This window comes from Panthera uncia, chromosome E3 (assembly GCF_023721935.1).
Source record: "Panthera uncia isolate 11264 chromosome E3, Puncia_PCG_1.0, whole genome shotgun sequence".
NCBI lineage: Eukaryota > Metazoa > Chordata > Mammalia > Carnivora > Felidae > Panthera > Panthera uncia.
The window spans coordinates 24,551,088-24,566,488 of NC_064815.1; the positions used below are offsets into that span (position 1 = coordinate 24,551,088).

The 15,401-nt window shown below is 36.9% G+C and overlaps 1 protein-coding gene across 1 annotated transcript in view; it reads left to right on the forward strand.

The window, feature by feature from the left end:
- The window catches only part of BAZ1B (bromodomain adjacent to zinc finger domain 1B), a 72,583-nt gene that overhangs the window by 19,541 nt on the left and 37,641 nt on the right, over nt 1–15,401 (forward strand). The window contains exons 4-6 of the mRNA XM_049639200.1: nt 2,136–2,337; nt 6,675–6,796; nt 9,121–9,318. Of these exons, the coding sequence (XP_049495157.1) occupies nt 2,136–2,337; nt 6,675–6,796; nt 9,121–9,318 (522 nt within the window). The remainder of the gene's footprint in view (nt 1–2,135; nt 2,338–6,674; nt 6,797–9,120; nt 9,319–15,401) is intronic.

Below are 15,401 nucleotides of genomic sequence, written 5' to 3' on the forward strand. Positions count from 1 at the left end.
CTGAGCCACCCAGGTACCCATAGATGGAAAATTTTCTAATCAAAATTTTAGCAAATGAAATGCAACACTTCCTTAGGAGAAGGATAATTCATCATTACCCAGTGGGGTTAATCCTCCAAATGCAAAGTTGTTATAAATTTATGTATAATTCTTTTTTAAAATATATTTGTAAATTTACATCCAAATTTGTTAGCACGTAGTGCAACAATGATTTCAGGAGTAGATTCCTTAATGCCCCTTACCCATTTAGTCCACCTTCCTCCCACAATCCTTCTAGTAACCCTCTGTTCTTTATATTTAAGAGTCTTTTGTGTTTTGTCCCCCTCCCTGTTTTTTATGTTATTTTTGCTTCCCTTCCCCTTATGTTCATCTGTTTCGTATCTTAAATTCCTCATATGAGTGAAGTCATACGATACTTGTCTTTCTCTAATTTTGCTTAGCATAATACCCTCTGGTTCCATCCACATTGTCATAAATGGCAAGATTTCGTTCTTTTTGATTGCTGAGTAGTACTCCATTGTATATATTTATGTACCATATCTTTATCCATTCATCTGTTGATGGACATTTGGGCTCTTTTAAATTTATAATTCAATTAAGAACAACCAAGAAAAACTATATGGTCATCTCCAGTTTACACAAAGAAAGCATTCAACAAAGTCTGACATTAGTTCCTAATAAAAACTTATAGCAAACTGCAAATAGAAATTTCTTCAACCTAAAAAAAAAAAAAAAAAAAAAAAAAAAAAGAAATTTCTTCAACCTGATAAAGGATATTTACAGATTAGTCACCAGCTAGCATTATACCTAATGGTAAAAGACTGAATGCTTGCTCTCCCACTCCATTTAACATTGTATTTGAGGTTCTAGCTAGTTGTATGTCAAGAAAAGGAAATAAAGGGCATCTAAATTGTAAAGGAAGAAGTATAGTTATCTTTATGTGTAGACAGCATGATTGTCCATGTAGAAAATCTGGAATCTCCCATAAAACCTCTTAGAACTAACAAGTGAGTTTAGCAGGGTAGCAGGATATAGGGTAAATAATACGAAAACCAATGTTAGCAACATGCAATTGGAAATTGAAATTTAGAAAGATCAGTACCATTTATGATAACATCAAAAATATGCTATGCTCTAGGAGTAAATCTGACAAGAGGCATACAGGACCTAGACACTAAAAATTATAAAATGTTTCTGAGAGAAATTAAACAAGATCTTAAATGATGGAGAGAGATATTGTCTTCATGGGTCAGAAAACTCAGTATTGTTAAAATGGCAGTTCTTCGCAAAGTGATGTGTAGATACACCACAAATGCTATAAAATCCTAGCAGCTTTTCAACTATACTCAAATTAAAAAATTATTTTAAAAAATCCCAGAAGCTTTTTTATAGGAACTGTCAAGCTGATTGTAAAATTCATGTGAAAATGCAAAGAACTTTGACAAAGAACAACCAAGTTAGAGGTATAATACTGTCTGATTTTGAGCCTTATTTTCAAGTATTAAAGTGGTATGAAATTGTTGTAAAGATAGACTAATAGATTCATTGGGACACAATAGCATCCAGAAATAGACTCCTATATGTCCATCCATGCATACACACGCTGCTCATTTTTGATAGAGTTAGATGATTAAGTGAAGAAAAGATAGTCTTTTCAACAGATGATTCTAAAATAATTGGATATTCGTATGTATAGTTATATATTTATCAAAGATATTATTTTTAAGTAGTCTCTACACCCAACGTGGAGTTGGAACTTACAACCTCAGGATCAAGAGTTGCATGCTATTCTGACTGAGCGAGCCAGGCACCCCTACATAGTTGATTTTTTAACAAAATGGAAGTTCTTGAACTGTGTTTACACATATGTCAGGGTAGTGTAGTGATGGCCTTTTAGCCTTAGTACATCGGTACATGAATTATGAACTAGATTGTGATCATTTTATTTTTTAAGGTATCCTATTGCCGTTTAGAAGTCTGAGAAACAAAGTTGGGAAAAAAAATCACAACTTGGCTACTTTTTCAGTGGATTTTTTTTGTCAGGTGAAGTGGGATATATATTGGATAATATATTCTAAACATCTTTAGGTTCTTGGTTCTTTATTATCTTTGATTCTCTCTTGTCTCCTTTATAGGTTGGGAAGGAAAAAATGCTCAAGGTGAGGATTGTGAAGATTCATCCTTTGGAGAAAGTGGATGAAGAGGCCACTGAGAAGAAATCAGACGGTGCCTGTGATTCTCCCTCAAGTGACAAAGAGAATTCTAGCCAAATTGCTCAGGATCATCAGAAGAAGGAGCCAATTGTAAAAGAGGATGAAGGAAGGAGAGAGAGTATTAGTATGTATGATGCTAGCTTTCCTTAGTGAGTTATGCTACTCTGTTTATTTTGTCCTCCATAAATCTTTTGAGTTCTAACAATTAAATTTGTAATTAAGTTTTATAGATAAATAGATACGTTTTTGTTCATTTATGATTCAGAAAACAATTGAAATATCCACTAAGGGAATCAAGATTTAAATCTCCCCACACAGTTAAGACCAGGGAGAAGTCTTACCTCTGGCTGCTTAGAAATCTGTGTGTACATACCTGCCTACTCAGGATGGGAAAGAGTTTGCTTTCCTTTTCTCCAAGTTGGACATCCGTAAGGATGCGTGGAAGGGGGGCGATTGGAATAGGAGGAGCTAATTCGAATCCATCTTTCTTTTCTTTTCTTTTCTTTTCTTTTCTTTCTTTCTTTCTTTCGCTCTCTCTCTCTCTTTCCCTCCCTCTCTCTCTCTCTCTCTTTCTCTCTTTCTTGTATATTGGTTTATTTTTGAGAGGGAGAGAGAGCCCATGCGCACAAGCAGGGGAGGGGCAGAGAGAGAGGGAGGTACAGAATCAGAAGCAGGTTCCAGGCTCTGAGCTGTCAGTGCAGAGCCTGACGGGCTCAAACTCTTGAACCGTGAGATCATGATCTGAGCTGAAGTCAGACACTTAACCGGCTGAGCCACCCAAGGGTCCCACTCTTTTTTTTTTTCTTTTTTCATTTTGTAAGCCATTGCGGTGCTTTTAAGAGATTTCATTTTATCTGCATAAATTCAGGTCCCTCTCAGATAGGAATTGCCAGAATTGTGAAACTCTAAAAGTAAATTTTAGGGGCCTGGAGACCTTAACCATGATGTGTTGAAAGTTGAGAAACAGAGATGTTGTTCACCGGGGAGACTTTTAGTCTCTGAGTCCTTCTTCTTCTTCTTTTTTTTTTTAAATTTGTGTAAATAAGGAATTTATTTGGATCCCTTCTTTTTCCAAAAATAGGATTACTCAAGAGGGTTTGTGTATACTGATCCCCTCTCTGTGACTGTTAGAGGATCCAGTAATTTTACTTCATTATTTAACTGTCATAAAGTTCGAGTTAGAATGTTGCATTAGAATGTTCCACCGTCTGCCTTCTGTTTTGTGTCTCCAGATGTTTTGGATATGTGCAGATGGTTTTAGAGGGATGTCCTTACCTACTCCCAAGGCAGCTTCTGAGATTGTTGTGTAGCTGTCCCCCTCCCCCGCAGTTGTTGATACTTTAGTTTTGTTTTCCACTGTGTACTATGAATGCTAATGTCTGTGTTTTTCAGTTTTTCTCCTTTTTGATACTGGAGGTTTATAATATGTGTGTTTTTCACAGATCCTAAGATTTGAGGAGGATAAGTGTTTTGGTTAAGTGTTGGCTGTTAGGTCTTTTAACACTTCTTTTATTATAGAATCAAATCATTGGCTTACCAATGATGTGTTATAGTTGTTAGTTTTATACCTTAAGCATCATGTACCAGGAACTGCTGGTTTTAGGCTTTGGCTATTTTTTAGAGCCTGTGCCTTAGTTCAAGTTTTAATTATTGGGATATAATGTCATTTCTAGTATATTGTTACACGTCGTAGGTGAGCTAAAGAATGTTATGGTGTACTCTGAATGTCTTCAGTGAAAAATTGATTAGAATTTTCATAGAAATATGATAGGCAAATTCCAGTATGAAAAATATGTTCTCATCATGTGACCTTGCCTTTTACTTTGTGGGGGGCGGAAATAATGTATTAGGGCAGGAACTTATCAGCTTTGTGTTCCTAACCTCTCTGGTAGCAATTTCTGTATTCTTCCTCCATCTTAGAAGGGAGTGGTCTTTCTTTCCAATTGGCCAAGATACTTGTTCTTTGAATTCCATTCCCTCCTAGTTTTTCAAGGAATAGGTAAACTTATTACTCTACTATAGAATGTTTTAAACCCTTTTTCTAATCATTCTTAACTTATAAATAAAGTCCCATTTTCTAAAAACAAAAACTATCCTCCCTTGATCCTGTTGTTCTGTTTCTGTCTTAATTCATTCAAGGTAAGATTCTTGAGAATGTTGTCTTTGCTTTCTGACCATGAGTTTATTCCTTACGCTGTTATGTATAAGTGTGACTTCTGCCTCTTTATTCCTAAAACTGTTCCTAATAAGGTTATAGGTGACCCCCTAATTGCAAAATTCACTGATTTCTTCTTTGTTTTTTTTACTTTTCTGTTCCATTTAACACTGTTGGTCACTCTCATATCTTTCAGCTTATTTAGTACTATAGTCTCTTAGGTTTCCCAACTACTTTTCTGTTTTATTTTTATTTTTAGTAATTTCTGCACCCAATATGGGACTTGAACTCATGACCCTGAGATCAAGAGTCACATACTTTTCCAACTGAACCAGCCAAGAACCCCTACTTTCCTGTTTTTGTTTTTTTTTTTTTTACCTCCTTTTCTCATTAAATTATTTTTCATAGGAATTTTCTGCTCCCCCCCCCCCTTTTTTTTTTGGTGCAAAAAGGTGATTTTATTAAAGTACGGGGATAAAGCCTGTGGGCAGGAAGAGCTGCCTGCTGCCTTTTTTTTTTTTTTTTTTTTAAGTTTATTTATTTATTTTGAGAGAGAGAGTGTACGCATGTGATTGGGAAATGGACCGAGAGAGAGAATGGGAGAGAGAATCCCAAGCAGGTTCTGTGCTATCAGTGAGGAGCCCAATATGGGGCTCAAACTCATGAACCATGAGATAGTGACCTGAGCCGAAAATAAGAGTTGGTCACTTGACCTACTGAGCCACCCAGGCACCCTTGCTGCCTTTTTATTTTTCTGCAGAAGTGTACTGTTACATTTCATTCCGTCCACAGTTTAAATTCTTAATCTGTATAAAGGCTGACGATTTCCAGGACCACATCAGTTTAACTCCTAAACTTTAGATCTAGTCTTCACATGCATGTCCCAAGCAGTTCAAATTTAACCACCTGTAAAGCTGAATTAATCGTCTTGCTTATGTTGTCTTCCCAAGGCATGTCAACAAGAATCCTGCTAGTCTTTCAGCATTCTTTTACTCAGTTAATGACACTGTAGTCTTCTTGGTCCCTAAGGCAGAAAACTTGGAAGCCGTTAGCATTTCCCCATCTAGGTGGTTACCAAGTCTTGTATTCTAAATACCTCTTGACTCTTTTAGTCTCCATTCCAGTTACATTAATTCAGGTGCATCTTGTGATTTCCCCATTCTTCAGTCTCACCTTGCCATTTTACTCATTTTCTAACTTCCAAAAGTGTTATTTTCTTTCTCAGTTTTTTTCAGACAAGTAATCTTTCAAAATTTATATCTAGTTAGTTAGACAAGAAATCCTTTGTTTCCCTAGTGCCCATGAGACAAATTCTAGTCTCTAAAGGGTATACAGTGTTAGGGCTCCTGGCTGCTGGCTCAGTTGGTAGAGCATGTGACTCTTGATCTTAGGGTCTCGAGTTCAAGCCCTACGCTGGACATTGGACATGGAGCCTACTTAAAAAAAAAAAAAAAAATTAATGGGGGTACCTGGGTGACTCAGTGGGTTAAGTGTTCAACTTCAGTTCAGGTAATGATCTCACAGTTTATGAGTTTGGGCCCCACATTGGGCTCTTTGCTGTCAGCGCAGAACCTGCTTCAGATCCTGTCTCCCTCTCTCTGTCCTTCCCCCGCTCACACTTTCCCTCTTTCAAAAATAAACATTTAAAAAATTTTTTAAAAAGGTGTACAGTGTTATTTATAATTTGGCTCCTACGTATCTTTAGTCTGATGTTTTTACTATAGCCTAGATCATATTCACTCATTTTACGGCTTATAGTCTCTGAACAAGTTCTAGTCGTTCTAGGCCTCTCCTTTGCCTGTCTTCCAGACCAAGTTAGAGTTGCTCCTCTCTGTTCTCATAGTATTTTTTTTGTCCCAATCTCTGTTACAGTATTTTGCCACATTATATTGTAAGTTTTATTTAAAAAAATTTTTTTTTTTAATGTTTATTTATTTTCGAGACAGAGAGAGACAGAGCATGAATGGGGGAGGGTCAGAGAGAGGGAGACACAGAATGTGAAACAGGCTCCAGGCTCTGAGCTGTCAGCACAGAACCTGACGCGGGGCTTGAACTCACGGACCGCAAGATCATGACCTGAGTCAAAGTCGGACATTTAACCGACTGAGCCACCCAGGCGCCCCTATATTGTAAGTTTTGTAGACTCTCACAGACTTGATCTGCTTGAGGTAAGGACTTTATGATTCATCTTTGTGTCTCATCACTCAGTGCCTGGTGCAGAGTAGGTGTTCAATAAGATTATTAATAAATGAATGGATAAAGTTAAAGACGTATTTTTTTCACTAATTTTCTATTGATTTGACTAGATGACAGAGCACGTAGATCTCCACGAAAACTCCCTACTTCGTTAAAAAAAGGAGAAAGGAAATGGGCTCCGCCAAAATTTCTGCCTCACAAATATGATGTGAAATTACAAAATGAAGATAAGGTTAGTTGGCACTTTATATTAAACCTCTTAAATGTCAAAAATGCTATTTCAGAAAATACCATAGGGCCAGTTTTCTCGGAGAAAATGTGCTACAGAAAAATGTGAATGAATGTGTTTCTACGGTAAATTCTAGGCTTTTGTAGTCTTTGTAATTATGACCTTAAGTTAAATTGTATTTTTTTCCCCTAGGAGATAGCATACTGTTTTCTTTTAATAAGAATTATTAGGGTCTAAGAATAATTTGCATTTGAGTTTCAAACTCAATTTGAAAAATAAGAATCGGTTTGCAGCAGTTACGGACTTTCTCCAGGAAATAGCTCTTCCCAGTTAAAAATAAAGCAATTTGTAATAAACTCAGAAACCAAGTCAGTTCTCATCAGCACTTTTACAAGGTATCTGTGAAGCTAATAATCTAAAACAGTAAATACCCTTAAAATAACTTAGTGCTAAGTTTTATTGATTCTAAGGTTTGAATGTTTTTAATATGTCCAGAGTCAGGACATTGCTTAAATGAATTGGCAAGAATTGTTTTCTTAGTGGCATATAAAACACTGTGTTTTTTCATTGATAGTGTCTTAGAATCCATGAAATATGGCATATTAGTTTCAGGTACTTGTATACCTGTATGTGTAAAATCTTGTATTTAGAAAGAGGCAAGATGGGCTGCCGGATATGGAAGATAACTGCGCATTTGTCTTCCTGTTCAACTGTTTATAGAAGAAACAGCTAGGGCCTGAGAAGTTGAAGAATTCTGTCAAGGTTCCTAATTTAGTAAATGAGCGTGGGAAGGAGTATAACCCAGTTCTTTTGGCTCTTCAGAGTGTTGGATTTTTTTTCCCACCTCAAAAAGTTGACAAGTCTTATTCTATTTTGACTCTTTTTTTTTTTTTTGAAGATTTTAATTTTAAGTAATTTCTATACCCAAGTGGGGCTTGAACTTACAACCCTGAGATAAGAGTCGAATGCTCTTCTGACTGAGTCATCTAATCGTCCCCAGCACTTTGACTCCATTTGTTTTATAGTTGATGTGAAGGCATTGCTAAATTGTCAGGATTTCTTTATATTTGAATATTGGATGTTAAATACAGTTTTTCACTAAGTTTCTTCACCTTCAGCAGGGTTGCTAATTAAAATATTATTACTAGGGAGTCTCATCCACTTCCCTGATTATCGTTTGTATTCTTACTGATGAGTGTGAAGAATGTAAATTGCTTTGTTTACGTGTAGTAAATAGAGGCAGATAGAATATACAAATAAGGGTAAAAGGTATTTCTAATCCTGTGCTCAGAGATGATATTTGGTGAATATAGATGTGGTTAGTGGTGGTTAGCTTGTTTGTTTTTTTTAGAACATTGAGTAGGGGCGAGGGGCAGAGGGAGAGAGAAAGAGAATCTTGAACAGCCTCCATGCTCAGCACAGAGCCCAACACGGGGCTCCATCCCACAACCCTGGGATCAGGACCTGAGCCACCCAGGTGCCCCAGCTTTTAAGTGACTTTTGAAAATAGGAGTCGGGGCATTGGCTGGCTCAGTTGGTAAAGTATGATACTTGATCTTGGGGTTATGAGTTTGAGTCCCATGTTGGGTATAGAGATTACCTAAAAATAAAATTTTAGGGGGAAAAAAGAGAGGATTCTATACATACTATTTTGTAACTTGCTTTTTTCATTTACTATATGGTAAACGTCTGTGATGTCATTAAATTTTTTTCCAAAACAGTATTTTCAGATTGTAGTGTGTATGATAGTCATCAGGGGGTTTTATTAAAAAAATCTAGATTCCCAGCCTCTACTGCCAGAGATTCTTCTCATTCAGTAAGTTTGGGGGCCAAGAATCTGCACCTTAGACGATTCTGATAAATTCGTCCTGATTAACATTTTCCCCCTATGGTTGTGTATATTATATGTAATATACATAATTATATGCATGTATATATTATATGCATATAATGGTTGCATTCATTCATTGTATGGATGTATTCTAATTTAAAAAATGAATCCCTTAGTGATGTACCTTTATGTAGTTTTCCCCTTTTTTCCCCCCTTCCTTTTATTAGCAGTTGACAGTCTGTTTATTTCTAAATTCTTAACAAGAGGAATTGCTGGTTCAGTGGGTATGCACATTTTTAGGTCTTTGATACATACAGATAAATTGCCTAGGGATGTGTTTAACATTCTGTCTCTGAAAATTATTTTTCTTTCATCTAGTTTATAGCCCTGTTTTATAGAGGGAATTATGATTTTTCTGGAAAGAACATAAATCTTTGTTCTCAGTGGTTAATTGCTTTTAACCCCAGTGGTAAGTTATTTATATTTGTTAACCTAGATCATCAGTAATGTGCCAGCAGACAGCTTGATTCGTACAGAACGCCCACCAAATAAGGAGATACTTCGATACTTTATACGGCATAACGCATTACGGGCTGGTACTGGTGAAAATGCACCATGGGTGGTAGAAGACGAATTGGTGAAGAAATATTCCCTGCCTAGCAAGTTCAGTGACTTTTTACTTGATCCATACAAGGTAAGGTCACTATTAATTTTTGAAGAGCAAGGTAGAACACTTAAACGAGTTCGTTTTCTTCAGTGGCTCCAGTTAGATTAGATTTTGAGCTCTTAACATCAGATAATGGATTCAGAAATTTTGACATCCATCTGTTTTATGTAGATGATGATGTGGGGTTGATATTGAAAATCTCTCCTAGATTGATTTATTTTTTACTATGGTTGATTAAAACACAGACACACACACACACGGTTTTTTGCCTCAGATTCTTCTTGGAATGAGGTATGATATAAATAGGAAACAATTTTTTACAAATTAATTCCTAAGAATGAAAACTGATTTTGTATATCAGATAAGATAAACACATCAGCAGCCTTGAAAAAGACTTGGAATGGGTATTGGTTTGTATGGCAGATTAGTAGAAAACCTAGCATTTCCCTCTTGAAAATGTTTTTTTTTGTTTGTTTTTTGTTTTCTTTAATCAACTCGTTTGATCTTCCAAACAATTCTTATAATGTTGTGTCGGGTGTATGTGTATTTTATATACATATACACACATACATACCTACATACACATACACATAATCTTATTTTCCAGTTGCAGGAACTGAGGCTAGTCTAATTAAAACCAACAGAAACTAAAATGACAAAAGCCAAGACCTTGGCCTCAGATTTCTGATTGTCTTTTCTATCTCAGGGTTTCTCCAATAAGATTTTTTTTTTAATGTTTGTTTATTTTTGAGAGAGAATGTGCATGTGCATGCAAGCAGGGGAGAGAGAGAGAGAGGGGGTAGAGGATCTGAAAAAGGCTCTATGCTGACAGCAGAGAGCCCGATGTGAGGCTCAAACTCACAAGTTATGAGATCATGGCCTGAGCCGAAGTTGGATGCTCAAACCTACTGAGCCACCCAGGTGCCCCTCCAATAAGATTTTTTTTTAATGTAAGTTTTGAGAGTATATATGTCTTTTGTTGGCAACTTCACTGATTTGCATACTGATATTTCATCTTTGTCTTTGGGCCAGGATAGGACTGGCAGAGGGCTACTGATCCATTTAAAACAGATTTTTCCCCTTCCTTTCAATTTTGAAAAATGAAGCACATCTTGAGGCATACAATTAAATTACTTCAATTATTTTAGACTGATTTTGCTGACAAAATTATATTGAGAAATAATTTTATTTCTTCAACCATAGTTTAATATTTAGCATGTTTTCTTATTCCAGACCGGCATGATCAAGCATTTTCTTCCTATGCTCTTTAAATTTTTATTATTTGCATAAAAAGGAAAATTAGAAATTAATTAATTGGCTTTTTCTAAATTTTTTTTTTTAACGTTTATTTATTTTTGAGACAGGGAGAGACAGAGCATGAATGGGGGAGGGTCAGAGAGAGAGGGAGACAGAGTCTGAAACAGGCTCCAGGCTCTGAGCTGTCAGCACAGAGCCCGACGCAGGGCTCGAACTCACAGACCGCGAGATCATGACCTGAGCTGAAATCGGACGCTCAACCGACTGAGCCACCCAGGCACCCCAATTGGCTTTTTCTAGATCAGTACTAAAGTTTTTTATTTACTGAGGGGAAGTTTTAATTCTTTTTATTTCATTGCTATAGAGTTTTGGAATTCTGATAAGGCTTTCAGTGGCTATAACATAAGATTACTGTCATTACTGTATGAAAATCCTATATAAAATCATCTCTGAATGAGTTTTTAGACCCTTGGATCATTTGAGTCCTTAAATATTTTCCTCTTGTTAAATCTTAACAGCTGTCTTTTATGTATTTTAGTTTAGTTTAAGTATGTGAATGACATGAAAGAAAGACTTAAAACGAAGAAGAAGAAAGACTAAGTATTATTTATGGGTAGAAGGTCTTTTGGGCTAATAAGAACAAAAAAGCCGATCCACACTTTCTGTGGATGCTTAACTCACTTTCTGTAGGAGCCAGAGACTAGAATTCCAGGAGTGTATGAATAAATCACCTATTCTCAAATTTTCTAATGAGGTCTTAAGATACTAACTTAATAGAACCTGGCTATAATTAAGATTGAGGTTAGGAATTGTAAGCTTGTTTAGAACAAAGTGCTGCCTGAAGTCAGTGATTATGCTTAGAGAAATTGAGACTCCTGTACAATACCATTCTACACAGTAATTCTTATCTCCCTGTACGATTTGACCTGCGGCTGATTTTGTCTCCTGAGTTTTGCATATAAGTTGTGTTTTTCCTATTTGTAGTTTTCTTAAGGAACTTATAGCATCTCAGCCAGGACAGAATACAGTAAAGACATAGATAAGTAGACCATAAAACAATGCTTTGGATTTTCTTTCTTCATCTAAAGGAGATTTTAAATAATGCCTTGAGGATTCACGTTGATCAGATCTATGATCTGCCTATTCCAAAGTCAGTAGCTTGAAAAAATTGTTTTTCTCTCTTTGCCTTCTCTTTGGATTTTGTAGAACTTGATATTCTCCCAGGCTGCTGAATGTAGCTACTGTGGAGAGAGAGGAGACCTGGAGAGAGGAAGCAAGTTCTGAGCAGTAGTTTGAGGAAAGGACCAGCAGGGAGAGCTTAGGTGGGAAAGAGGAAAAAGTTATTTAGGGATATGGAATTTTGGAGTGTGAGCCGAATAGGGCCTATTGTGATAATGAGAGTGTGTTTGTGGTCTTACAAACTCTAGAACATAAAACTTGAATAGAAGAGCTATCTTACTCATTTTATGTTCTGTGATATTTAGTATAGGTATAATAGGTGTGTGGCTTGTGAAGTCATCTCTTTAAAAGTACCATTCATTGAAAAAAAGTGCAGTGGACAGTTGAGTTTAGGGATAATGACTTGGGGGAGTGATTTATAAGGCATTTATTTGTGTGATCCCAGTCATCTAAGATGAAATCCGCTATCTTGGCTCATTGCCCTTTGGTAATAACATTGCAGCTCTAGTGTTTTGTTACTCTTATTGTAGATTGGTATATCCTAGTAGGGAGGCTTTGGTTTAAGAAAAAAAATTTAATGTTTATATATTTATTTTTGAGAGCGAGGGAGAGCACAAGCCTGAGGGGCAGGGGCAGAGAGAGACAGAGGGAGACACAGAGTCTGAAGCAGGCTGCAGGCTTTGAGCTGTCAGCACAGAGCCCAACGGGGGGCTCAAACTCCTGAACTGCAAGATCATGATCTGAGCCAAAGTTGGATGCTTAACTCACTGAGCCACCCAGGTACCCCATAGTAGGGAAGCTTTTGGATCAATATATAATGGCTAAATGCTACTTTTTTTTTTTTTTTTTAACATTTATTTATCTATCTGTCTATCTATCTATTTATTTATTTATTTATTTGAGGGAGGGGGAGGGAGGGGGAGAGAGAGTGAGAGAGGGAGACACAGAATCCAAAGCAGGCTCCAGGCTCTGAGCTGTCAGCACGGAGCCCGATGCGGGGCTCAAACTCACCAACTGTGAGATCATGACCTGAGCCGAAGTTGGACTTTTAACTGACTGAACCACCCAGGTGCCCTGACAAGGCTATTTTCTAACATAAGTATAGTACAGGTATCAAAATCAGGAAATTAGCATTGAAACAATACTGTTATCTGCAGTTCTTACACATGTTTTGAAATTTGTCCCAATATTGTCTTCTTAGCTAAATTTTGTTTTTGTTTTCACAGGCTCCAGTGTAGTATCATGTATTATGTTTCCTTGTTTTGTGACTTGTTAGGAGACTGAGGTCTCCTCTGATCTGGAGCAGTCTCTCAGCTTTTCTTTGTCTTTCAGAAACTTTTGACATTTTATAAGGATACAGGCCAGTTATTTTTATATGATGCTTCTTCTCAATTCAGGGTTATTTCCATATAATTACATTCAGGTTATGGGTTTTTGGTGGAGATACCACAAAATTGATGTTGTGTGCCTCTTAGAGTGAATTATATCAAAAGGCACCTGATGTAATTTAATTTTGTCTCATTACTTAATGACATTATATATTTTTAAAGATGTTTCTTATCTCTCCTAATTAATGTTTCAAGTAAATGTTCAGGGTTTTGATGTTTTTCTTTAAATTTGCCTTTGGAATTTTCTGTTTGAGTTAGAGACTAGAGCAGAAGCACTTTAAAAATAAGTTAACTTTAGAAGTACTTAAGACTATTTTATGGTAACCTATTTTGCACATTTCCTGATAAAGACATCTAGAGATTGAGGTGAGCCCATTGTGTGAGTGTTACCTTGAAACTCCTACCGCAGCTCCTGGGGTGAATGTAGAGAGAAGTAAATGTTAGAATACAGATTGCTGGAGTTTTCCAGTGCAGGGCTCTTGGCCACTTACTATCAAGTTAAATTTAGCATCAGAGTGAGCTGCTATAAATAAAGTTTCTTCATTTTTATCTTATTTAATAGATTTTCTTATTTGGGGTGGTGGTTTGTTTCACTTGACAGGGAGCAGGTATAGAATTGTATACACTTTTTCTTAAAGGCTTTCACATTGTGAGACATTCATCAGTATTGCGTTCCTGTTTAGCACTTAGAAAGGGCCTTGCCTAAAACCTGTAATTCTGCTATTCTGGGTGTCCATTCTTTTCTCCCTCTCTGTGCACTATTCTGGTAGATTACTTATGCTGAATGGGGGATAGGGAGACCCTTAGCACATAAGTGGTTTTATACTTTTTCAGATCCCCCTGAGTCCAGCCATGCCGGCTCCCATGTGGCTGTGACTGCCCAGCATGCCCTATGCTGAGATGATCCAGTTACTGAAGGACTGCTCACGCGGGGAGCCGGCCTGTTGGGAGGGGGTTGGGTGAGTTAATTTCTTTCATTTTTAAGAAAAAAAATTATATGGTGTGATTTGGCCAAAAAACACACCTTATAAATAAAAATAAATGGGTTGCTGGACCCTCTCATGGCTAAGCCATCCCAGCTCTTACATCAATTCTGCATAGTATAATGCTTCTAAATAGAAGAAATTTAAAGAACCTTATGAACATTTGAGTGACTTTTTAAATAGAAAAGTAATCAGTAAATTAAGAAGTGGCCAAATTATAATAGGCCCTATTAAATGATACCTATTTGAAATGGTAAAAATGAAACATAGTCTCACGCTAGTCTCCTTTTTAGTGATAAATTTCATTTTAGAATGACTTTAAATATAGCCTGTTATCCTGAGCATTAGAAAAAGTATCCATCTGTTATGTCTATACTCTGAAGATTTTCCAAGGCTGGTTGAAGAGGATGGTTAACTTGTCTTTAGTTAACACATTTGTCTTTAGTTCCTGCCAGAGTAGTTTTGGGCCTTAGTCTATGATTTGTAGGGTGGTCTTTGGAGTATTGGTACTATTACTGTCCAAGCGGAGAGTGGAGTCTCACATAAGCTATCTTTGCTCACTCTTGTTAACATTTTGAAATCTAGTTCTGGGGAACTAGGACTGGGAAATTCTGCTTCTGGAGAAAATATCCCCTGAGTTACAGATAGATATTGTTTATGTTCTATAAACTATGAAACCTCTTTGTCAGCTGATATGGAGGATGATAATTGGGGAACAAAACTTATAGTTTTAGTCAGGCAACAAAAACAGCCCGCTAGAGGAACAATAATCTGTAATTGCCTGTTGTCCGTAAAAGGCAAAAGTTGGAGACTTGGGGCGCCTGGCTGGCTCAGTTGGTGGAGTGTGCGACTTTTGATCTTGGGGTTGTGAGTTTAAACCCATGTTGGGTGTAGAGATTACTTAAAAAAATAAAATCCTTGAAGCTGGGGACTTAATCAAAAGGAGGATGTTAGGTGTAGTCCACTCATTCATTGCAGACCATATTTCTCCTACTTGTGCTGCCTTGGTTCTGTGAGTTTGTTTCTCTGGTGATTAGATCCATAATGTTTAAATCTTACCTGGTGTTGCAGTACAGCTTATTAAATTTTACCGTACCTGTTTACTCCTGACAAGAGCATGGGTGTTCTTTCCTATCATCTCTGGGGTGTACTCCTTGTAGCACTTCCTTCTCGCCTTTTTAAAGGAGCTCATCATTTCATGTTCCATAGTGTTTAGCTGCTTCCTCACCTGCAGTCTCCTCTCCTGTGGGCCTGTCTTACCAGCTGCCTCCAGGCTGCTGTCTATATGCAGCTTCTGTCAAGT